This window comes from Dipodomys spectabilis, unplaced genomic scaffold, assembly GCF_019054845.1.
Source record: "Dipodomys spectabilis isolate Male_0828 unplaced genomic scaffold, ASM1905484v1 ptg000004l, whole genome shotgun sequence".
Taxonomy (NCBI): domain Eukaryota; kingdom Metazoa; phylum Chordata; class Mammalia; order Rodentia; family Heteromyidae; genus Dipodomys; species Dipodomys spectabilis.
The window spans coordinates 8,449,162-8,474,679 of record NW_024870681.1 but is presented as its reverse complement, the minus strand read 5'-3'; the positions used below and the strand labels follow the sequence as shown (position 1 = coordinate 8,474,679).

At 37.9% G+C, this 25,518-nt stretch overlaps 1 protein-coding gene across 4 annotated transcripts in view; it reads left to right on the top strand.

Moving 5' to 3' along the window:
- Positions 1-25,518, top strand: part of Usp32 (ubiquitin specific peptidase 32) — a 163,231-nt gene that overhangs the window by 56,988 nt on the left and 80,725 nt on the right. For all 4 annotated transcript variants that reach the window (XM_042690731.1, XM_042690718.1, XM_042690723.1 and 1 more), the window contains exons 4-8: positions 2,617-2,735; positions 5,917-6,076; positions 17,571-17,702; positions 20,180-20,287; positions 24,816-24,931. In XM_042690731.1, the coding sequence (XP_042546665.1) occupies positions 2,617-2,735; positions 5,917-6,076; positions 17,571-17,702; positions 20,180-20,287; positions 24,816-24,931 (635 nt within the window). The remainder of the gene's footprint in view (positions 1-2,616; positions 2,736-5,916; positions 6,077-17,570; positions 17,703-20,179; positions 20,288-24,815; positions 24,932-25,518) is intronic.

Here is a 25,518-nt window from a genome sequence, read left to right as displayed (position 1 = left end):
TCCTTTTCTAACTTGCCTGCTATAGTCTGAATGTTTGTGTCTTCCCCAAATTCAGTGTTGAAATCCAAAATCCACGGTAATGATTAAGATATTAAGCCTTTGAGAAGTGATTAGGTCACTGGGGGCTAATCATAAGTGCCTCTTGAATAAGATTAAGTGTCCTTATAAAGAAAAAACCTTAGACTTTTTACAGCCTCTGCTCTGCAAGGATAGATAATTCTATAAATCAGGAAGTTGTTCCTCACCAGACTTGAACTTTGCTGGTTCTTGATTATCCCACCCTCTACAATTATGAGGGAGAACTTTGTGCTGTTTATAAGCCATCTCGTTTGTGATATTTTGTTATGAAAAACCTAGATTGACATGCCTTTGGACTGCTTGTTCTAAATCATGTAGAATTTTCTCCTTCATCCCTAATTCTAGACAGTTTTCCTTAATTTTGTTTTTAAAAAGTCTTATTGAGGAATAATTGACATGTAATAAAATATACTTATATAAAATGTACATTTGTTATTATTATTTTGTTTTGGTTTCCCTGAGATAGGGTCTTGTTTTGTAGCCTAGGCTGGCCTTGATCCCTCTGCCTCTGGAGTACTCAAATTTCGGGCATGTACCAGCCACCTTGCCTGGGCTTAATTTTATTTTGACACCTACACTATTTACCATAATTAAGATGGTGAACATAAGTATCCCTACTCCTATACATATTTAAACTGTCAACAAGCTACACACCCCCACTTATCTGTGTGTGTGTGTGTGTGTGTGTGTGTGTTTTCTGGTATTGGGGCTCCAACTCAGGGCTTCAAGCTTGCTCTGCTTGCTTATTAACATGGTTGTCACTCTACCAATTGAATCACACAACCAGCCAGCCTGGCTTTTGCTAGTTAATTGAAGATAAGAGTCTCATACATTGGTCTGCCCCAGATGGCTTCAAACCACACTCTTCAGATCTCAGCCTTCTGAATAACTAGTATCACAGGCATGAGCCACTAGTACCCAGTTTAACAATAACAAGATTTCAATTGCACATATATTATATACTTCCACACAGCTTATTATTTTTCTTCTGTTTTTTCTTTCGTCCCCTCCCCTCCCCTCTCCTCTCATTTACTTTCCTTTTCCTTCCTCTTCTCCTTCCTTTTCCTTCTTTCCTTTATTCCGCCAATCCTGGAGCTTGAACACAGGGCCTGGCCCCATCCCTGAACTTTTTTGCTCAAGGTTATCACTTGAGCCACAGCTTTACTTCCAGCTGTGTTTTGGTAGTTAATTGGAGGGGTTTCCTTTTTGAACCTTGATCCTCAGATCTCAGCCTCCTAAGTAACTACTATGAGTCACTGGCATCTGGGCATTATTTCTTAATATTGTGTCATCTTTGTCTCAGCTCTGAGTCTCCCCCTTCCCCTCCCCCTTCCCCCCTCCCCCCCCCCCCCCCCCCCCCTGGTTCTGGGTCTTGAATTCAGGGCCTGGGCACTATCCCTGAGCTTTTCTTTGCTCAAGGCTAGTACTCTGTCACTTGAGCCACAGTGCCACTTCTGGCTTTTTCTATTTATGTGGTAATGAGGAATCAAATCCAGGGCTTCATGAATTGTAAGCAAGCACTCCACCACTAAGCCACATTCCCAGCCTCTTGGGTCTGAAATTTTAAAACTTTCTGTTGTTATTGTTGTTGTTGTTACTGGCTGTGGGTCTTGAACTCAGGACTTGGGCTCTGTCCTTAAGCTTTTTTGCTCAAAGGTAATGTTCTACCACTTGAGCTACAATACTATTTCCTCAATTTTTTTATTATACACTAAGATATTTATTTCAAATAACTAATGTAAAAGGAGGTTCATGTATGTTCTTTGTGCCACTATTACTAATTTTTTTCTTTGCAATACAAGATCTGGATATTTTAAAAAGAAAATACTGTGACTAATGTGAAGCTCTTTTGGTATCCCCTCATAGTGCCATTTCTGCCCTTCTCTTATTTTTACCATCTTGAATTTGGAGGTCTTCCATTCCTTTTGAATGTTCTTCTGAATTTATAATATGTTTGTGTATCTTTCAACTTATCTTTCATTGCTATGACAGTTTTAAACTTTTTTTGGAGATAAAGTCTGTAGCTTAGGCTGGAGTTCTTACTGCCTCAACTTCCCAAGTTCTGGGATTGCAGCCATGCCCCTGCAGTTTTTGTCTCATAAATAGTATTTAAGTGAACATATGGTACTGTGTGTACAGGAGTCAGAGATTTTCCCAGATTGGAAGTGGAGTTGTCTGGAAGTAGTTTCTGGCATCCAGCTTTATCTTTTCTAGATTTTGCCAAATGATTCTCCAGAGTGCTGTCATTTATTTATACTTTAGTTACCATTGTTTATGAGATTCTGCTGCTCTTAGTCTTTGATAACACATGTAATATCACATGTAAAAAAAATTTTTTTTTTTACAAATTTGATTGGAAAAAAAACCACATTGTTTTTAAAATTTGTGTCATTGGGTTATTTTAAAGATGAAGTTATGTTTATAAACTATTTTGCTCTTAAAATTACTTAGTTATTAGTACTCTTTCTGTTTCCCTGCTTCACTAGGGCATATTTGATCCATGTTAAGAGTAATTTATTTAATTTTTCTTTCTTGTAGACATTTTTAGTCTTTTTTCAAGTGAATCCGGGAGCTATGTTGTACGGGAAGAAATGGAAAGAATGCTTCATGTGGTGGATGGTAAAGTCCCAGATACACTCAAAAAGTGTTTCTCAGAGGTATATTTAAAGATTCACATTTCATCCGCTTTATATTGACTAAGTTTTAACTGTTTGTTTGTTTGAGAGACAGTCACTAAATGTGGTATGAGCAAACCAATTAGTCTGTTTCATGACAGAATTTTTTAAAGATAATCAGAGTATCCTAATTCTGCTATGTGATAGGTATGCTGGTAAAGTTAGGCAAAGTGAATTTTTTTTTTAAGAAATAGAAACAAAGTATAAAGAATTGGTTAGTTATTCCAAAGTTACTTTCCTTGTAAGACCAAGGCTTAGTGACAGAAGAGTAGAAAAATAACTCACTGGTCAGGTCCTTTCAGGTTATCTTTTTGTAAGGATTAAAGCAGAAAGAGTTTCATTACCAATTCAAACTGACCACTTTAGGTTATATTTGGTTATTTCTTTCCCATGATTTCTCTGAAGGTCAAATATTGGTTCAATACTGGGATTTATTTTTTGTCTAGTCTTAGCTTTAGGAACAAAGACTTTGAAAGAGTAGACTAAAGAATTGTGAGGCCAGGGATTGGGAGGTGCCTGTAAATGGTTATTTGAATTATTATGTATCTGTGTTTGGATTAGAAAAAAGCCAAACAGTATTGTGAAGACTTGGTGTGTAGCTCACTGGTCAGAGCACTTTTAGCTCTAGATTTCTAGGCTCTTGATTTAATTATTAGTACCACTAAGAGAAAAAGAATCCAATGAAATGAATGGACAAATTTAAAAAATAAAGCTAGGAACGTGGCTTAGTGGTAGAGTGTTTGCCTCACATGCATGAAGCCCTGGATTCAATTCCTCAGTACCATATAATCAGAAAAGGCCAGGAGTGGCACTAGTTCAAGTGGAAGAGTGCTAGCCTTGAGCAAAAGAAGTTCAGGAACAGTGCCAGTCCCTGAATTCAAGCCTCAGGACTGGCAAAAAAAAAAAAAATTATGTTTACTATCTCTAATTTTTGAGTATTGTGTCTGATAATTACATCTAGACCCTTGATATCTAAATCTTTATAATCATTCACTTGCCCTAAAATAATTTTATTCATGTCTTTCACAACAATGCATTCTGTTATTTAAAAACAATTTTTTTGGCTAGTTCTGGGCCTCGAACTCAGGGCCTGAGCACTGTCCCTGAGCTGCTTTTTTGCTCAAGGCTAGCACTCTACCACCTGAGCCACAGAGCATCCGGCTTACCGTGTTTATGAGGTACTGAGGAATAAAACCTAGGACTTCATGCATGCTATGCAAGTACTCTACCACTAAGCGACATTCCCAGCCCCTATTTTTCATTAAAAAAAAAAACAACTATAGCTGGGCTCTGGTAGCTCATGCCTATAATCTTAACAGCTCACGTGGCTGATATCTGAGGATCATAGTTCAAAGCCAGCCTGGGTAGGAAAGTCTGTGAGACTCTTTATCTTCACTTAACCACCAGAAAACCAGAAGTGGAACTATGGTTCAAAGTGGTAGAGTGGGAGCTTTGAGCAAAAGAGCTCAGGGACAGTGCCCAGGCGCGAGTTCATGTCCCACAACTGACCAAGAAAAAAAAAAAGCACTTTAGTCAAAAGGTAGATACCTAGAACATGAGTCAGCTTTTTCTATTTTTTTTTTTTATTACTAGTCTTTTTCTTTCTTTCTTTCTTTTCTTTTTTTTGGGTCCAGTCGTGGGGCCTGAACTCTGGGCCTGGGCGCTGTCTCAGCTCTTCAGCTCAAGGCTAGCACTCTACCACTTGAGCCACAGCGCCACTTCCAGCTTTTTTCTTATGTGGTGCTGAGGAGTGGAACCCAGGGCCTCGAGCATGCAAGGCAAGTGCTCTACCACTGAGCCACCTTCTCAGCCTTATTACTAGTCTTAACAGATGGAATTTGTTTAAATAATTAGTATAAGACATATATATTACACTTTTTTCTTACTGAGGTGTTTTTTTTTATTGTTATTGATTTTTAAAATGTGAATTTCTAGATTGGTGCCAGAAGCTCATGCCTGTAATCCTAGCTACTGAGGAGACTGAGATCTGAAGATCACAATTCTAAGCCAGCTTGGGCAAGAAAGTCTGAAAGACTCTTATTTCCAGTTAACTGCCAAAAAAGCTGGCTGTAGAATGATGGTTCAAGTGGTAGAACGCTAACCTCGGGCAAAGAAATTTTTGTCATATTTCTATCTGCTGTTCTTTTTATTTTATTTTTTTGTCAGTTGTGGGGCTTGAACTTTGGGCCTGGGCAAAGCCCCTTAACTCTTCAGCTCAAGGTGAGTGCTCTACCACTTGAACCACAGTGCCACTTCTGGTTTTCTGGTAGTTTATGGGAAATAAGAGTCTCATGGACTTTCCTGCCGGGGCTTGGCTTTTAACCTTGATCCTCAGATCTCAGCCTCCTGAGTAGCTAGGATTACAGGCATGAGCCACTGCCACCCAGTTTGTCTTCTGTTCTTTAAAGATTTATCACTTTCTTTTTGTATTGTTTCATTCGTTTACATGCTTTCTGGGATACTATAGGAAGGTTGTTTTGTTTTGCTGGTCCTGAGGCTTGAACTCAGGGTCTGTGCACTGTCCCTGAGTCTCTTTGTGCTCAAGGCTAGAGCTCTATCACTTGAGCCACAGCGCCCATTTCTCTAGGAAGGTTTTTTATTTTTTTCTTTTGTTTCTTTTTTTTTTTATTGTAAAGATACTATACAGTGGTTACAGTTACATGAGTAAGGTAATGAGTACACTTCTTATTGAACATTGTTACCCCCCTCCATTGTTTTCCCCCTACCATCTCTAGGAAGGTTTTTGAATAGTTATTTTTAACAGTGTTTTAATTCCTAATAGATTTGATGAAAATATAATAATGTAGATAGATTATGAAGTACTAAAGAAGAAGGATAGGGTAAATGAAAAATTAGATTTATTGAATTTGTCAAAATAGAACTTATTGATTATAGAATATATCTTAGCAAATAAACTATAGCTAATTATTAGCCTCGGACTGCTTTAATCAGTTGATAAAATAGTTTATATGTAGCACATAGATTGTATGCAGAGTTCTGATATATAATTAGATTTGAAAAGTTTTATTTCTAAATACATGTTATTTAGATTATCCTTCCTTTTTGGATATTAGAAAGATAAATGCCAACTAATTGCAAATTTTAATTTGTACAAGTTCTAAATACCCTAAAGTTTGACTGATTTTTAAAATTTTTATTTTAGGGTGAAAAGGTAAACTATGAAAAATTTAGAAATTGGCTTCTTATAAACAAAGATGCTTTTACCTTCTCTCGTTGGCTACTGTCTGGAGGTGTGTATGTTACCCTAACTGATGACAGTGATACTCCTACTTTCTACCAAACTCTGGCTGGTGTCACACATTGTAAGTAATGGAATTTCATTATTTTCTGTTTACCTTTTAATATAATTAGCAATAATCTGATAAACTCAGGATAATACAAAGACATTTTTTTAAAAAAAAAAACAAGACAAAATTTTTTTTTTTTTTTTGGGGGGGGTCCGGTCTTGGGGCCTGAACTCTGGGCCTGGGCGCTGTCCCTCAGCTCTTCAGCTTAAGGCTAGTGCTCTACCACTGGAGCCACAGTGCCACTTCCGGCTTTTTTCTTTTTGCTTATGTGGTGCTGAGGAATCGAACCCAGGGCCTCAGGCATGCAAGGCAAGTGCTCTACCACTGAGCCACCTTCCCAGCCCCCAAGACAAAATTTTTGATCAATGCATTTTTTCTTCCATGGTATAATCAAATGAAATGCTGGAACATGGAAAATAGCTCTCTGCAAATGTTTTTTTTTTTTTTTCCAGTTGTGGGCCTAGCATTCTACCACTTGAGCCACAGCCCTACTTCCAGCTTTTTTGAGTAGTTTCTTGGAGAAAAGAGTTTCACCAAGACTTTTCTGCCTGGGCTGGCTTTGAACTGTGATCCTCAGATCTCAATTTCCTGAATAGCTAGGATTATAGGCATGAGCCACTGTGCCCGGCTTCTGCAAATATTCTTTGAGCTGTATTTGTTTCCAGTGATGCTTCAACAATCTACCCAAATTCATAAGCTAAAATTAAGAGAAATGTACTCTCTCTCTCTCATGGTTTCAACAGCTGAAATAAGATATTAACTAGACTTTGTTTTTCTTCCAAAAGAAGAATCCATCCATACCTCTTCCAGTTTTTGTGACCTCAAGCATTCCTCAGCTTGTGGCAGTATAATTCCATTTTCTTCTTCTGTCTTTGTATGTCCTCTGTATATATTTGTGTGCCCTTCCTTCTTATGAAGATATCAATCATTGAATTTAGGGCCCAGCCTAAATCCAGGATTTGGCTTCCAGTTTCTAAATTCATTATATCTACAAGTACCCAATTTCTAAGTAAGGTCTCATTCTAAGGATCCAGGTAATCATGAGTTTTTGGGAGTCACTGTTAAATCCACTATACAGTACTAACCCATTATTTTTCTTTCCTGTGGTTACAATCCTTATCTAGTCAATCCTCTTTAGGTATTCTTCATGTACATCTTTTTTTTTTTTTGGGTCCAGTCGTGGGGCCTGAACTCTGGGCCTGGGCACTGTCCCTCAGCTCTTCAGCTCAAGACTAGCGCTCTACCACTTGAGCCATAGTGCCACTTCTGGCTTTTTTCTTTTTTGCTTATGTGGTGCTGAGGAATCGAACCCAGGGCCTCGAGCATGCAAGGCAAGTGCTCTACCACTGAGCCACCTTCCCAGCCCTTCATGTACATCTTTGAATAACAAGACTTCCAGGGCTTTTCATGTGTGTGTTTCCAGAAAACCCTGTGTCTATTCCTTCATAGTACATTTTATACCAAGTTAAAATAACTAATTTTCTTTGCTTTCTTTTTCTTTTGCCAGTCCTGGGGCTTAATCTCAGGGCCTGGGCACTGTCTCTGAGCTTCTTTTTGCTCAAGGCTAGCACTTTACCACTTGAGCCACAGTGCCACTTCCGGCCTTTTCTGTTTATGTGGTACTGAGGAATTGAACCCAGGGCTTCATCCATGCTAGGCAAGCACTCTACCACTAAGCCACATTCTCAGCCCTTCATTTTTCTTTTTATGCTTATGTTAGTTAATAAAGAGAAGGTAAAGTCCACTAAGAAGAGTATACAGTGGGACCTGGAAACCAGTTTTTACTATAAATTGGGGGCTTGACCTCTGGGCCTGGGTGCTGTCCCTGAGTCATTTTTTTTTTTTTTTGTCAGTCGTGGGGCTTGAACTCTGGGCCTGGGCGCTGTCCCTCAGCTCTTCAGCTCAAGGCGAGCGCTCTACCACTTGAGCTACAGCGCCACTTCCGGTTTTCTGGTGGTTTATTGGAGATAGGAGTCTCACGGTGTCTCCTGCCCGGGCTGGCTTTGAACTGCAATCCTCAGATCTCAGCCTCCTGAGTAGCTAGGATTACAGGTGTGAGCCACCAGCGCCCAGCTCCCTGAGTCATTTTGTTCAAGGCTGGCACTCTACTACTTGAGCCACAGAGCCACTTCTGTTTTTTTCTCCACCTCCCATTTTGTTTCCCCCGCCCTCTATGATTAATTGGTGATAAGAGTCTCACAGACTCTCCTGCCCAGGCTGGCTTCAAACCACAATCCTCAGATCTCAGCCTTTTGAGTAGCTAGGATTACAAGTGTGAGCCTTGGGCATCTGGCCACTCTGATTTATTTTTGACAATAGCTTTTTTACTTTTAACTGACACCCCCCCCCCAAAAAAAAAAAAAAAAACCCACCATGTGTAGTGGAAGGTTTTAGTTTCTTACATAGCAATTAAGTACTTGCTGTAGCTGGTACTATACTCGGTATCTTATCTAATCTGAGTGCTTTTTTTTTTTTTTTTTTTTGTCAGTCGTGGGTTTTGAACTCTGGGTTTGGGCGCTGTCCCTCAGCTCTTCAGCTTAAGGCAAATGCTCTACGGCTTGAGCTACAGCGCCACTTCCTTGCTATCCTTTTTATACAAATGAGGAAACCAAAGCTGAAAGAAGTTAAAGAAACTTTAACTTTAAAGATCAAATGGCTAAAAGGTGGAAAAATTGGGATGTTTAAACCACAAAATGTATACTTATAACTTTAGGATTCAGAGACTGTTTAATCATAGTGACTTTATTCTTTAATCTTTTTTTTCTTTAATCTTTTATGAGTAGCTTCTAGTTGCAAGTAAAAATGGTGAAGATATGGTATATGTGATTATAGTGAACTGTCAACTTCACAGTGACTTAGGCTTCCTTGAAGATTCCCTTTTTCCTCCTTGGGGGACTTAGAAATGAGTTTTTCCCTGTTTCTCTTTAACATTGAATTTTATTTGATCTAAACACGATAGTTGAATGATTACCTGTTTGCCAACAATGAAATTGCCATTCTATGAATTATTTAGCTTAATAGTAATCATATTCGTCTATGAATTCAGATACATTTGGAAGAAAATATATGTGCCTCTGACACTTCTACTAAATACCTTTTCAAGTATACTAAAAAGGAGATTTTGGAGTTTTTACAAAATATATTTTAAGAATGAAGGTCTTTAAACTCAGTGATTTCTTGAGTGGTAAAATATAAATTCTGGAGTAGTTATGTTTTATTTTTGATGACTTTTAGGGCACTATAACTCATGAATATTTTCTTTCTTTCTTTTTTTGTTGGTCGTGGGGCTTGAACTCTGGGCCTGGGCATTGTCCCTCAGCTCTTCAGCTCAAGGCTAGCACTCTACCACTTGGGCCACAACACCACTTCTGGTTTTCTGAGATGTTTATTGGAGATAAGAGTCTCACGGTCTTTTCTGCCCTGGCTGGCTTTGAACCATGATCCTCAGATCTCAGCCTCCTGAGTACCTAGGATTATAGGCGTGAGCCACTGGCGCCTGGCATGAATATTATCTTTTTCATATCTAACTTAAGAAATTTGTATTACCCTGCTTTATCATTTATCTTAATAAAAATAAATATATTATGCTTCCTTACCACAGTTTACAATGTTAAAGCCTTCTGTCATTAGGGAGAAAAAGCATTTCAGAGTTCTTAGACCATAAACCTCCTAGTGAATCTGTGTCTCCTCCTTCATTATCCTCTTATCTGTTAGTAGTAATGTAAGGCTTATAGCCATTTTAAGTAGATCTCCGAAGGTCATTGTGTCTGAGCACAGATTGTTTCCTCAAAAATGTTAAAAGAACTGTGCTACTATATGAAAATACTTGAATATTATTCCTGGATTTTTTCTGTGAGGACATATTTCTGGCATTAAAGATCTATTTCTGCAACTGGAGCCTTCTGTGAGGTGAGACTTGATTAGAATGGCCTGTAAGGGAGGCCAGATAATTATTTAGAATGTTAGGAATGTGGCATGCTGGTTTATGGCCCAGAAAAAGTCGTATCTATGAGTGTGGTGATAATTTAGTCTTATTTAGCAAATAGAGTATGAGTTGTTTTTTTTTTTATTCATTTTCCAACTGCAAACTAGAGCTTCCTCTAATTTCAAAGTGAAGATAATATTAGGTGAATTTCTTCTTTCTGGCAATTGAGCTGCCAAGTCTTATAAAATGTTTGGTAATAATAAAATAGTATATGTAAATTTGCTTTAACTTACTTTTCACAAATGATTGATTATATTTAGAAAATGAACAGACCGCATAAAATAGCAGTAGCTTTAACTGGCCATGAACAATGATTATTTTTTCCCTGAATATGTTCTATTTCTCTTTTCCCATTTATACTTCAACAAAGAAGTTATGTTTTTAAGGAGATTAGTAAATATAGTTTTAAAGTAAAAAACAAAACAAAACAGTTAATGTAATGTTTGCATGTTCTAATTTAATGTTATTATGTAAACATTATTGAACATCTTTTATATGCACAATACTTGGTAGTATAGAAATGTTAAGTATGAGTCTGGTGCTAGTGGCTCACACTTTCAATCCTAGCTATCCTGGAGGTTAAGATCTGAAGATTGTCGAAGTCAGCCCCAGCAGAAAAGTCTATGAGACTTCAGTTAATCAGCAAGAAGCTGTTCCTCAAGTAGAAAAGCATTACCCTTGAGCTAAAAAGCTCAGAGATGACAGCCAGGCCCTGAGTTCAAGCCCTAAGACTACTGTGAAAGAAAAAGAAAAAAAAAAAGAAACAAATACTAAGTATTAAAGAAACATTTTTTTTCATCATAGTTTTTTTTTGTTTTTGTTTTTTTTTGGGTCGGGTCGTGGGGCCTGAACTCTGGGCCTGGGTGCTGCCCCTCAGCTCTTCAGCTCAAGGCCAGCGCTCTACCACTTGAGCCACAGTGCCACTTCCGGCTTTTTTCTTTATGTGGTGCTGAGGAATCGAACCCAGGGCCTCAGGCATGCAAGGCAAGCTCTCTACCTCTGAGCCACCTTCCCATCCTCCATCATAGTTTCTTTCATCAAGATTGCTTGCTTTCCTTCTGTTTCAGGTCAGGTTTTTTTTTATATGCTAATTCATTACTTGGAAGGAAGTTTAAAGCTTTGTGTGTGTGTGTGTTTTTGTACACAGTAGTGGGGCTTGAACTCATGGCCTCCCACTCTTGCTTAGCCTTTGCTAAGTTTGAGAAAGCTAATGTTTCTAGAAAAAGAAAAGGTGTTTTTTTTTTCTATATTTCTTCTATTTTTCTTTAGAGTAAGCCGATTTCTTACGTGGGAATAAGGGAAAGTAATCTTATTTCAGTTTATATATGGAACTCCTATGGTAGTTTGACAGTTGCTAATTTTTTGGCTTGTACTCAGGCCTGGGTGCTGTCCCTGAGCCTTTTTGCTCAAGGCTACTACTATAACACTTTGAGCCACACCTCCACTTTCAGATTTCAGGAGGTTTATTGGAGATAAAAGTCTAATGGACTTTCTACCCAGGCTGGCTTTGAACCACAATCCTCAGATTTCAGGCTCCTGAGTAGCTAGGATTATAGGTGTGAGTCTACCCAGGCTGGCTTTGAACCACAATCTTCAGATGTCAGGCTCCTGAGAAGTTAGGATTATAGATGTGAGTCATCTGGCCTGTTGCTAAAATTTTAAAATACTCCAGAGCTGGGAAGGTGGCTCAGTGGTAAAGTGCTTGCCTTGCATGCATGAGGCCCTGGGTTCGATTCCTCAACACCACATAAGTAGAAAAAGCCAGAAGTGGTGTTGTGGCCCAAGTGGTAGAGTGCTAGCCTTGAGCTGAAGAGCTGAGGGACAGCGCCAGGCCCAGAGTTCAAGACCCATGACCAACAAAAAAGAAAAAGAAAAAAGTTAAAAATATTCTAAAATAACTACAGGTATATGTAGGTTTTTTTTCTGTCATGTCATGGTGCTTGAACTCTAGGCCTTGGTGCTGTAGCTAAGATTATAGTGTGTAAGCCACCAGTGCCTGGCTTATATGGATATTTAAAGTAGACATTTCTAATTTTTCAAAAATGAAAGCAAGATTTTTAGTTCAAAATTTTGTATATTTAGAAAATTAGTTTTCATTCTGAAGTTATCGGACATTTGTAAATGTCTTATGAGGAGATTAGTTATTTGGTTAACAAAGCTATATGCACAGTATATATTTCTGTTTTTTGTTTGTTTGTTTTTGTTTTTTGCCTTGAACTCAAGGCTTGGGCACTGTCCCTGAGCTTCTTTTGCTCAAGGCTAGCACTCTACCACTTGAGCCACAGTGCCACTTCCGGTTTTCTGGTGGTTAATTGGAGATAAGAGTCTTGTGAACTTTCCTGCCCAGGCTGGCTTTGAACCATGATCCTCAGATCTCAGCCTCCTGAATAGCTAGGATTACAGGTGTGAGCCACCGATGCCCAGCCCCAGGTCTTTTTTGTATGAAAGTTTTTCTCTCATGGATTAGTAGTTCACTCTATAATCCTAGCTACTCAGGAGCCTGAGATCTAAGGATCATATTGAGAATCACCTGGGGTATAGACAAATCCTATTAACTCGCAAATACAATTAACTAGCAAAATGTGGGAACCGGAGGCATAGTTCAAGTGGTAGACTGTGGGCTTTGATCAACAAAGCCCAGCAAGATTGTAAAGCCTTAAGTTCAAACCACAGCAGGAGCAAAAAAAAAAAAAGAAAAGGTTAAAAAATTTGTATTATAATATTTCTTTCTTTCTTTTTTCTTTTTGCCAGTCCTGGGGCTTGAACTCCGAGCCTGACCACTGTCCCTGAGCTTCTTTTGCTCAAGGCTAGCACTCTGCCACTTGAGCCACAGCACAACTTCTAGCTTTTTTTTTTTTTTTTTTTGTCAGTCTTGGGCCTTGAACTCTGGGCCTGGGCGCTGTCCCTACACTCTTCAGCTCAAGTTGAGCGCTCCACCACTTGAGCCACAGCACTACTTCCAGTTTTCTGGTGGTTAACTGGAGATAAAGAGTCTCATGAACTTTCCTGCCCAGGCTGGCTTTGAACCATGATCCTCAGATGTCAACCTCCTGAGTAGCCACCAGAGCCGGCATCTAACATTTTTTTTTGTTTATGTGGTGCTGACCAATCAAAACCAGAGCTAGGCAAGCGCTTTACCACTAAGCCACATTTTTAAAGGAGCTTATTCTGTTGATTACTTAAATACATGAACCTGAATTTGTGCAATTTGAAAAATCATACATACTGTAGATTGCAGAGTGAACACATTGGAAATCCTAAATAGTCAGGTGACATATTAGATGGAAATACTGTGATTAATTATATACAAATATGCAGTAACGTTTTTTCATTTTTCCTCTTGATTTACATTTTCAATGTTTTTCATGCAGCAAAATGTGTTACTACTTTAATTACTAATGTAAAGCCACAAGTAATACAAATGAAAAATTAAGCTACTATTAGTAGTAGTAACAGATTTTATTATTGGTTATTTTAGGATGATAGCATTAAAAGTGATAAGTTTTTTTTTTGTTGTTGTATATTTTCTAGATACTTAGTTTTAGATGTTTTTGTGTGTGTGTGCCAGTAGTGGGGCTTGAACTCATGGCCCCCCACTCTTGCTTAGCCTTTGCTAAGCCATACCTCTATTTCTGACTTTTGCTGGCTAATTGGAGATAAGAGTCTTGAGGATTTGTCTGACAGGCCGAATTCAAACCTTGGTCCTCAGAGCTCAGCCTACAAGTAGCTAGATTTACAGGCATGAACCACTGGTGCCCAGGTCAGTTTTAAATTTAATAATGACAAAATTTACTTATGAAATTAAAGCAAATTCACAAAGTAATTACAAGAAAATCAAAAGCTTTGGAAATTGCTGAATAATTTCCATTGCTTGTGTTTTGTTTTCTCTTTTTGTAATAATAAAGTAGCATTTCAAAAGATAGACTTTCTTTCTTTCTTTCTTTCTTTCTTTCTTTCTTTCTTTCTTTCTTTCTTTCTTTCTTTCTTTCTTTCCTTTCTTTTCTTTTGTCAGTCATGGGGCTTGAACTCTGGGCTTGGGTGCTGTCCCTGTGCTCTTCAGCTCAAGGCTAGGCACTCTACCACTTGAGCCACAGTGCCACTTCCCAGTTTTCTAGTTATTTATTGAAGATAAGAGTCTCATGGACTTTTCCTGCCCAGGCTGGCTTTGAACCATGACCCTCAGATCTCAGCCTCCTGAGTAGCTAGGATTACAGGAGTGAGCTACTGGTACCCAGCTTAGGTTTTATATTTTTTATATTCTTTTTTTTTTTTTTTGCCAGTCCTGGGGCTTGAACTCAGGGCCTGAGTGCTGTCCCTGAGCTGCTTTTGCTCAAGGCTAGCACTCAACCACTTGAGCACCACACTCCATTTCTGGCTTTTTCTGTTTTTGTGGTACTGAGGAATCAAACACTAGGCTTCATACATGCTAGGCAAGCACTCTACCACTAAACCATGTTCCTAGCCCTATATTCTTCTTTTGTATGTGTCAGTTCTGGGACTTGAACACAGGGCCTATGTGCTGTCCCAGAGCTTCTTTTGCTCAAGACTAGTAGTATTCTACCACTTGAGCCCCAGCTCCACTTCCAGCTTTTTTGGTAGTTATTTTCAGTGGAGATGAGAGTCTCTCAGACTTTTTTGACTGGACTGGCTTCTAACCGCAGTCCTCAGATGTCAACCTCCTGAGTAGCTAGGATCACAGGCATGAGCCACTGGCACCCAGCTTTTATTTTGTAGTCTTAATTGGATAGCATTAATATAAGCACAAAGCAACATGACATAAAAGTTACAGTATGATTACAATTATAAGATCTCTTATGATAGAGAGATTGTATACTTATGAATGAAAATAGTATAACCTTAAAATCTTGTTTGTCATTTAAATCTTAAGGTTTTTACCCTCTTGATTAAATTTTTTTGTTTTTGTTTTTGCCAGTCCTGGGGTTTGAACTCAGGGCCTGAGCAGTGTCCCTGAGTTTTTGTGCTCAAGACTAGCACTTTACCACTTTGAACCACAGCTGCATTTCTGTTTTTTGTTTTTTTTTAATGAAGTTTTTTATACTGTACAGCGGGGTTACAAGGTAATGAGTACATTTCTAATCTAGCATTGTTGCCTCCTTCTGGTTTTGTTTTTTTGCGGTTATAGATCCAATCATAAGTAGCACTAATCTTCAATGTTATATCTACATTGTTTCCAATAGTGATTTAGTTTAAAATTAATGAAAATGGTGTAGAATTCAATATATTCAAATTTTTTGTCATAAAGGATTTATTTTCTAATAATTTACTTAACTCTTCTCCAATAAAAATGAGTATGTTTATGAAAATAAGTTGTTTTATGTATCACTTGTCTGGCCTTGGTGTATATGTAAATGTATCTATGGCAGTGCTTCTAGTCTGGTGGCCATTTTGTATCCTATAGTACATAATGGCAATGTCTGCACAGCTTATGGGATGGACAACTTGGGATCCTGCTAATACAGATACAGGCCAGATGCTGCTTAAAATCTTACAGTGAGTGTAGTGGACAGCTTCCTGACAAAAGCAGTTATCTGAACCTAAAAGTCAATGGTGTCAAGGTCCCTGTGGAATCACATCTGTAATCCTAGCTACTCTGGAAGCTGAGAGTAGAACTATCAAGAAGCTACTAGCACAGAAAAGTTCTCCAGATACCGTCTCAAAAGGAACCAGCAAAAAGCAGGACTGTAGGTTGGCTCAAGTAGTAGAGTGCCAGCCTAGTAAGAACAGGCTCTGAGTTCAAATCCCAATACTTCATCTCCAGAAAAAGATTTTTTTATTAGCATGTATTAGTTGTATAAGAAGAGTTTCACTGTGACATTTCCATACAACCATAAAATGTATATGTCAAACTCTGTTGGCTAATTTTTATCTTTGGTGTCACATTTTCTTACTTCTTCCATGTTTTCTTCCAGTGTTAGATATTGTGACTGTTATGTGGCTTATAGTTATAGGCTTATAGTTCCTCAGCATTTATTCCTAGTCTGGCTTCAGTGAGTTTTGCTTTGTGCATATTCAGCTTAGTATTCTGCTTAAGTTCAACAAGACAAGACTCCTATGTGGGTATCTAGAGCCCTTTGTTTGCATAACCCTTTCCTCTATATTACTTTGTTCTCTAAATTTTAGCTGCCTCAACTTTCCTGTACTAACCTCTGTTCTTAATTCAGTGAAATCTCTATTCTGAGGGTCCTCATGCTTTGTGAAAGTCTGCAAAGTAACTTCAGGCAGAAGGCCACGGGATGGAAGTCCTCACCTCAGAGATCACAATCCTGTACCCTCTTCTCTGAGTTTTAAGAACATTTGTTTTATAGTTTTCTAGTCATTTATGATATGAGAACAAATCCATTGCTAGTTACTCATTATGGCCAGAAGTGGACATTCTGAGATTTACATTTGAATAGAATAGTTGTTATGTTTAATTCAGAATAATACCTTGTATATGCTTTCTCTGTTTTATTTTAATTCCTTTCTTTCTTTTTCTTTTTTCTTTTTTTTGTCAGTGGTAGGGCTTGAACTCTGGGCCTGGGCACTGTCCCCGAGCTCTTCAGTTCAAGGTGAGCGTTCTACCACTTGAGCCACAGAGCCACTTGCAGTTTTCTGGTGATTAATTGGAGATAAGAGTCTCATGGACTTTCCTGCCCAGGCTGGCTTTGAACCATGATCCTCAGATCTCAGCCTCCTGCGTGAGCCACCAGCACCCAGCTTAATTTCTTAGAAGGGAAAAAAAGCACATACAAATATAACCATGGTTGGAGTTTCTTGGTGCTGGTCCTAGAGCTTGAACTCAGGGCCTGGACTCTGTCCTGAGCTTTTTTGCTCAAGGCTAGCGCTCTACCATTTGAGCCACAACCCCACTTCTGACTCTTTTGCTGGTTAATTGGAGATAAGAATTTCATGGATTACAGGTAGGAACTACCAGCTCCAAGATTAATTGGAGATAAAAATTTCATGGACTTTCTCCTGCTTGAGCTGGCTTTGAACTGTGATCCTCAGATCTCTGACTCCTGTTTTGCTAGTATTACAGGCGTGAGCCACTGGCACCTAGCTTTTTACTATATTTTTTTATTTGTTCAAAAAGTATTGAACAATCAATGAGTCACTATGTTGACAGTTGGAATCAGACCTGTAGCCTGCTATTTATGATATTTATAGTCTACCCAGGAGAGAAGATGTACACAAAATGGAAATGAACAAAAATGGAAGTAATGAAAAGTAGTCTGAGAAGACCAAAAGACATGGCTCAATTGTGTATTACTTTATATGCTGGATTTAGAAGCTTACTTAATAAGAAATTGAAGAGTTTTTTTTTCTGGCTTTTAAGTTCTCTGTTATTTGGATCTAATTTCCCTACCATTTTAATTGTAATAAATTTATCTTTCAGTGTGTGGTTATAATTATTTTTAGGAATTGAATTGAGATATTAAATTCTTCCAGGATACATTATCAGGATTAACTAACAACCAGAAGGATATTGTAAATTTTTATAATCTTGTTTGATTTGATTCTCAGTGGAAGAATCAGACATCATTGATCTCGAAAAGCGTTATTGGTTGCTAAAGGCTCAATCCCGAACTGGACGATTTGATTTAGAGACCTTTGGCCCATTGGTTTCACCACCTATTCGTCCTTCTCTAAGTGAAGGTAGGAAGCATTCCATTATTTTACAGATTATCATTGGTAAATAAATACATATAAGCCCAGCCCTTATTTTTAATCTATTTTAATTCTGAAAAGCCATATTCTTACAGGTTTTTAAGTTCTTTGCTAATTATTGTTTAGTATATTGAGGAAAAAACCAAGATGGAAATTAAGATTGCAGTTTTAACCTTCATATTCTACTTGTATAGCCTTGCAAAAATCAATTTTGTTTTCTGCATCTAAATAAACTTCCTATATAAAATGAGTTTTACCAAGTCAGTGGTTATGAAATTATGCTCCAGTAAAGAATGTCAGGTAAAATATTAATTGGGAGCGTGGCCACTAAATGGGCAGAGCTCCAGGTTTGCTCATGACCCCACCTCTTCCTCGGCTACTTTTTTTTGTTCATACAGAATATATTCCTGCTACCCTTAAAGAAAAAGAGAATAGATATATCTGAGGTCCAATATAGATCCTTATTACTTTGACTTTATTTATTTATTTATTTTTGGGTCTGGTTGTTGGGCCTGAACTCTGGGCCTGGGAGCTATCCCTCAGCTCTTCAGCTCAAGGCTAGTGCTCTACCACTCGAGCCACAGTGCCACTTCCGGCTTTTTTCTTTTTGCTTATGTGATGCTGAGGAATTGAACCCAGGGCCTCATGAATGCAAGGCAAGTGCTCTACCACTGAGCCACCTTCCCAGCCCCTACTATGACTTTAAAAGTAAATAATTTAAATGGAATCTTAAATTACTGATAACATAATAGGTATATCTGGAATATATATAAAATGTATATATTTTTGTATATATATGTATATGTGTATAAATACACACTTGTACATATGTATATATACACAGATATTCATTCATATGAGTACATACATATGTACGTATATATATGGAGAGAGAGAGAGAGAGAGAAAGAGAGAGGAGTGTGTGTGTGTGTATGTGTGTGTGTGTTGGCCTGGGCTTGAACTCAGGGCCTGAGTGTTGTCCAGTGTTGTTGGTTTGTTTGTTTTTTTTGTTTTTTGCTTAAGGCTGTCTTAGCCACAGCTCTATTTCCAGTTGTTTGCTGTTTAATTGGAAGAGTGTCACAGACTTTTCTGCCTGGACTGGCTTTGAACAGAGATCTTCAGATCTCACCTCCTGAGTATTTACGATTTATTAATGTGAGCTACTGTACTGGTACCTAGCTCATATCTAGAATCTTAATACTTATTTTCTGCTTCTGATTGCGAATTTTTTGTTTTTAGTGCTGGGGATCAATCCCAGGGCCTTTTACATGTTTGGCATGTAAATCATCTACCTCCTACTCAGCTTTAGTTTTCTAAATTAGATTCTTGGAATATATATTTTATATTTTTGTGTGTGTGTGCCAGTCCTGGGGCTTGAACTCAGGGCCTGGGCACTGTCCTTGAGCTTTTTTTCCTCAAGGCTAGCATTCTACCACTTGAGTCACAATGCCAATTCTGGCCTTTTCTGTGTATGTGGTACTGAGGAATTGAATTCAGGGCTTCATGCATGCAAGGCAAGCAGTCTACCTCTAAACCAGCTTCCCAGCCCTCTTGAAATATATAATCTGTGCTTTTTTCAGATGCCTAAGATGCTTCCAAAGTACTCCTTAGGAGACTTAGTGTAGGTATTGATGGGTTCCTATCAATTCAACAATGAAGTTGTATTTTTGCCTTTTTAGAATTGGGCATACTTCATTTCAAAACAAAATTATTCCATATTTTCTGGAAAAAAAGATTGAGGGCTGGGAAGGTGGCTCAGTGGTAGAGTTGCTTGCCTTGCATAATGAGGCCTTGGATTCGACCTCAGCACCATATAATCAGAAGAAGCCAGAAGTGGTGCTTTGGCTCAAGTGGTAGAGCTAGCCCTGAGCTGAAGAGCTGAGGGACAGTGCCCAGGCCCAGAGTTCAAGCCCCATGACCAACAAAACAAGAAAAAGATTGAAAAATACATGACTAGACTTGAAATCCCTTTCCTTTTATGAAATTTTAAATAATAATCTGTAAGCAATAAGATAAAGACTTTTTAAAATAGCATACTATATTTCCTTTGTTTTGTGGTAGAGCTTTGGTGGATCTTTATTAATGATATCATGCATATTTTTAATATTCATTTTAAATAAGCAGTATAATTTTTTGCTCTACTTTTTTTGTTTTCTTCTTAATCTGATAGTAAGGACTTTTCTGGATCCTTTGTCACTTAGGTATATATGGGCATATTTAAGGTAATAGAATTTATATAAGGAAGTTACAAATATAATCACACCAAAGTGTTATAATTCTGGTATTATGTTTCAAATGTACTAAGAGAAATAAGGCATTAGGAGTTACTGATATACTTTTTCTTTTTAATTCAACAAAGTTACAAGAAAGAAACTAGTCATTCCTTCTTTCATAAACATGTCAGTACTAACACTAGCAGGCAGTTGGCTGTGATTTATGGTATTTTTTTTTTTTCTATTTTGTAGGTTTGTTTAATGCCTTTGATGAAAATCGTGACAATCACATAGACTTTAAGGAGATATCCTGTGGGTTATCAGCTTGCTGCAGGGGACCCCTGGCTGAAAGACAGAAATGTAAGTGAGTTAAGACAGTGTCCCAGATTTGCAAACTATTGAAAGAAAATCAACTGTATTCAGGTAGATTATCTGTGGACTGAAGTTCCAAGTTTATTTTAATGAGAAAATAACTGTATACTTGCATCGAATGTTTCACAATCACTATAAAACCAAAGCAGGATAATAATAACATTTAAGTGGTTAACATACACAGGAAAGCCAGATACAGATTATAATTTTTAAACACAGTATTGCTGCTTCCCCCTCCCCCCACACCCTCCTCTAATTAATAATAATACTAATAATAAAAAAAAAAAGAAAAAAACTCATGTGGGTAAAGAGCAACACAAGATCAAAATTGGCAGCTTACTGTATACTTAGAATTCAGGAAATTGGTTTTGAAACTAAAACTGGATATATTTATTCACTATCTCTAACACTTAGGCTATTTTTTTTCAATATATACTTAATGAAGTTCAAGTTGTTTTTTTGCAAGTTAGATTTTTTTATTGTGAAAATACTGTACAAAGGGGTTACAATTATGAGCAAGGTAATGAGTACATTTCTTATCAAGCATTGTTGCCTCCTCCTTTCTTTCCCCTTCCCATCCCTTCCCATCCGCCCCCTCCAAAGTTGTGAAGTTCATTTTTCGACATAACAACTTGTACATCTCATTGTTGCAATGGGTCCACCTGTATCCCTATTTAAACGGTTTGTTTTTGCCCTTCCCTTCCACAAATTATACCCCATCAAATATAGTGAAAGCAGGGGTTATACCATGGGAGAGGACATACAAAGCAAAAAGAAATATCTTTTAAATATGTTAGAAACAATAGCAAGCAAGAAAAAACATTTGAATCCTTATCTTGGGGTTCATTTCACCTAACATCAACTTATCTGACGTTTCTGCTTGTCTCAGATATATTCTAGTTATTGCAAATAAGGGAAACCATGGGACCTATGTTTCTTTGGGCCTGGCTTACTTCACTTAATTATAATTTTTCCCACGTCTTTCCATTTTCCTAACAAATGGGGCACTTAGGCTATTTTTTTTTTCAATATATACTTAATGAAGTTCAAGTTTTTATAATTGTCAAGTTGGCACATGTTAATCTCAGGTTGGTCTTTTACTTAGATAAGTCTATAAAGAAGAAAAATCATTTATTCTTTTTTACTGAGCAGTAATTTAGATCTTTGCTGTTAATAATGGAGTTGAGACCTGGGTGCCACCAGCTCGTGCCCATAATCCTAGCTACTCAGGAGGCTAAGATCTGAGGATTACAGTTTGAAGCCAGCCCAGACAGGAAAGGCTGTGAGACTCTTACTCGAATTACCCAGCAAAAACCCAGAAGTATAGCTGTGGCTCAAATGATAGCACATTAGCCTTGAAGCAAAAAAGCTCAGAAACAGTGCCCAAGCCCTGAGTTCAAGCCCCAGTACCAGCATAAAACAAAGACTTTTTTTCCTGAAATATCAATTCTTGATAAATGAAAGTTTTTTAAACATTTAAGAAATATTTTCTATTAGTCTGTATTGAGAGTTTTGTGTCATATATAATTTGAAATAGAACTCATTTTTTATATTTGACTACATATTTTATAAAAGTTTATATTTTATAAGAGTTATGTTTTTATAAATTATGTTTTACATAAGTAAATTTTTTTTAGGGGGGGGGGGGCCCAGTCATAGGGCCTGAACTCTGGGCCTGGGCACTGTCCCTCAGCTGTTCAGCTCAAGGCTAGCACTCTACCACTTGAGCCATAGCACCACTTCCGGCTTTTTTTTTTCTGCTTATGTGGTGCTGAGGAATGGAACCCAGGGCCTCATGCATGCAAGGCAAGCGCTCTACCACTGAGCCACCTTCCCAGCCCCTGAAATGGTCTTTTTAACCTGACTAAAATGTTACAGCATGATGTACCGGTATAAGTATATATTGCATTATTAAATCGTGATCATACTTGAGAAAATGCAACCATTTACATTTAATTGGAATCTAATTCAAATGTATTTACTAGAGTAATTATTTCTGACTTCCTAAAATAGAGCTTCCCAAATATTGCCTGTTTGGGGTATTAATATTTTTGTCTGACTGAGTAATATTATACAATGATCCATTTTGATTTAATATCATAATTATTCTATATAAACAGAAGTTTTAATCCTAAAAATCCAGACTTTTTACTCCTTGTTAATGTATTATTGCTCTAAACTGGCTTTAGGAAAATTATAAAAATTTAATGTTAAGAAAAGCAACTGAAATCTCTGCTTTTTGTTGAGATTACTTACTGCTTTTAACAATTTTAAGATTTTTTTTTTGCCAGATGCTGTTGGCTCACACCTGTAATCCTAGCTGCTCAGGGGGCAGGGTCTCAGGGTTGCAGTTCAAAGCCAGCTTAAGCAGGAAAGTCTGTGAGACTCTTATTTTCATCTAACCACCTAAAAACTGAAAGTGGAATATGGCTCAAAGTGGTAGAGCACTATCCTTGAGCACAAAAAAAGAAAGGAAAGAAGGAAGGCAGGTAGGCTGGCTGGCTTAGGTACAGTGCCAGGCCCTATGTTCAAGCCTCATGACTGACCCACCACTCCAACTATAAAAAAACAATTTTGTTGATGATAAATATGTCTGTTAACAAATTAAAGTGATTCTATTGGAGTTAATTAATGAAGTATTAATTTTCTGATCCTTAGCATATTGTATATAAGCCTTATTGAAGAGCTGAACTTGTTCTTGGCAAAAAAATTAATGTACATTGTTACATTAGAAAGCTAAAGTGGATACAAGGTATATTTCCATCATCATGTTGTGATTCTCAGTGTAGATAGGATATTAAATGTATATAAGAAACAACTGTATATGCAGTAGATGTAATCAAGTGGTAGAGGTGGGGAGGGGGGAGGATTGGGTGGTGGGGAGGTAGGGGGGAGGTAAGGAAGGGATGTGAAGGGTAAACAAAGGAGGAGGCTGCAATGCTTGATAAGAAATGTATGCATTATCCTGCCCATGTAATTGTAACCCCTCTGTACAGTATGTTTACAAAAAAAAATTTAAATTAAATAAAAAAAAAATGAAGTGGTAGAGCATCTGCCTACCAAATTCAGTACCCTGAGTTCTAACTCTAGTGCTGCCTAAACAAACAAGAAAATAAATAGAAATAGATTTCCATTCATCTGTTTTGAGCATTAGACAATAACTTAAATGAGCTAGATATGGTGGTACACATCTGTAATGCCAGCGCTACTAAGGCCTCAAGCAAGGTCAGCCTATATGTATCTATATATCTCTATAGTGAGATGTATTTCAAAAGCAAACAAAAAGAAGGAAGGAAGGAAGCTGAGCACTGGTGCTCAGGCCTGTAATCCTAGCTACTCAGGAGGCTGAGATGTGAGGTTCGAGGTTCAAAGCCAGCCCAGGCAGGAAAGCCTGTTAGCCTCTTATTGCCGATAAACTACTCAGAAAAAGCTGGAAGTAGTGCTGTGGCTCGAGTGATAGAGCTCTAGCCTTGAGCATAAAGAGGCTCAGGGACAGCACCCAGGTCCTGAGTTCAAGTCCCAGGACCAGTAAAAAGGAAGGAAAGAAAGAAATTTTAATGGACTGGAGATCAAGTTCAGTGGTAGAACAGATTGCCTGGGCTCCAGGCCCTAGTTTTGATATGTGGCATCACTAAAAATTAAAAAGGAAAGGGGGAAGATACAGAGAGAGGGTGGAAAACTACAGGAAAAAGGAAATTAACTTAAGGACTTATATTACCTGTTTATAACCTGTAAGATAATATTTGTTTAGTCCCTTTTCTTTTCTTTTTTTTGGTCGGTCGTGGGGCTTGAATTCTGGGCCTAGGCACTGTCCCTCAGCTCTTCAGCTCAAGGCAAGCACTCTATAACTTGAGCCACAGCACCACTTCTGGTTTTATGGTAGTTAATTGGTGATAGGAGCCTCATGGACTTTCCTGCCTGGGCTGGCTTTGAACCATGATCCTTAGGTCTTAGCTTCTTGAGTAGCTAGGATTGCAGGCGTGATCCACTAGTACAGGGCTCTCTAGTTTTGTTTTGTTTTTTGTTTATGGGTTTTTGTCAGTCCTGGGGCTTGAACTCAGGGCCTGGGCCCTATCCCTGAGCTTCTTTTCAGCTACAGCATCATTTCTGGCTTTTTTGAGTACTATATTGGAGATAAGAGTCTCATGGGCTTTCCTGCCCAGACTGGCTTCAAACTGTGATCCTCAGATCTCAGCCTCCTGAGTAGCAAGGTAAATTACAGGTATGAGCTGCTGGCACCTGGCTCCTTATTTCTACCTTATAAACAAGTTAGATCTATGTGATAGATAGGTCATCCCAACCTGGGTAATTATTTAGAGACAGATTTGTGAAGTCTATTGAGGAAATTCAATAAGTTCCAAAAATATACTGATAGACTATAATCTACTCCTGATGAAAACTGATCCAGAATATGCTTGCTTGAAAAATTAAGTAAGTATGCAGTGCAGTTTCTAATAAAGTGTTTTATACTTCAGAATCTAAAAGTCATTTGTCTCCATACGTTTCTTTTTATTAGTTTGTTTCAAGGTGTTTGATGTTGACCGTGATGGAGTTCTCTCCAGGGTTGAACTGAGAGACATGGTGGTTGCACTTTTAGAGGTCTGGAAGGACAACCGCACTGATGATATCCCCGTAAGTTCTGATTATTGCATCTTCTTGAATATAAACCTCCAACAGGAAAATTGAATGATGATTTGTAAGAGAAAAGAAAAAAGCATTTGTTCTGTGAACTGGTGCCTCACACCTGAAATCCTAGCTACTCAGGAGGCTGAGATCTAAGGATTACAGTTCAAAGCCAGCCAGGGCAGGAAATTCTCTGAGACTCTGATTTCCATTTAACCATGAGAAAACCAGAGGTGGACTTGTGTTGAACAAAAGAGCTCAGGGACAGGACCCAAGGCCCTGAGTTCAAGCCCCATGACTGACCAAAAAAAAAAAAAAAAAACAAGAAGGATTTGTTACTGCATTTAGTTGGTATATTGTGCTACTCCAAGTATTCATAGCTAAATATGTAAAATTAAGAAATTTGCCTTAGGAAAATTTAATAAACTGAGCTTATTGTGTAGACTAAGAATGAAACAGCAGAGTATCTTACTTTGTGAAACAATGTGAGAATCTATAGTAATTTTTAAATATTTGGCCAGCATAATTTAGCTACTGAATAATAAAAATTATATTTACATAGCCTTTTCTTATTACTCTTTTGGGTTATTTTTTAA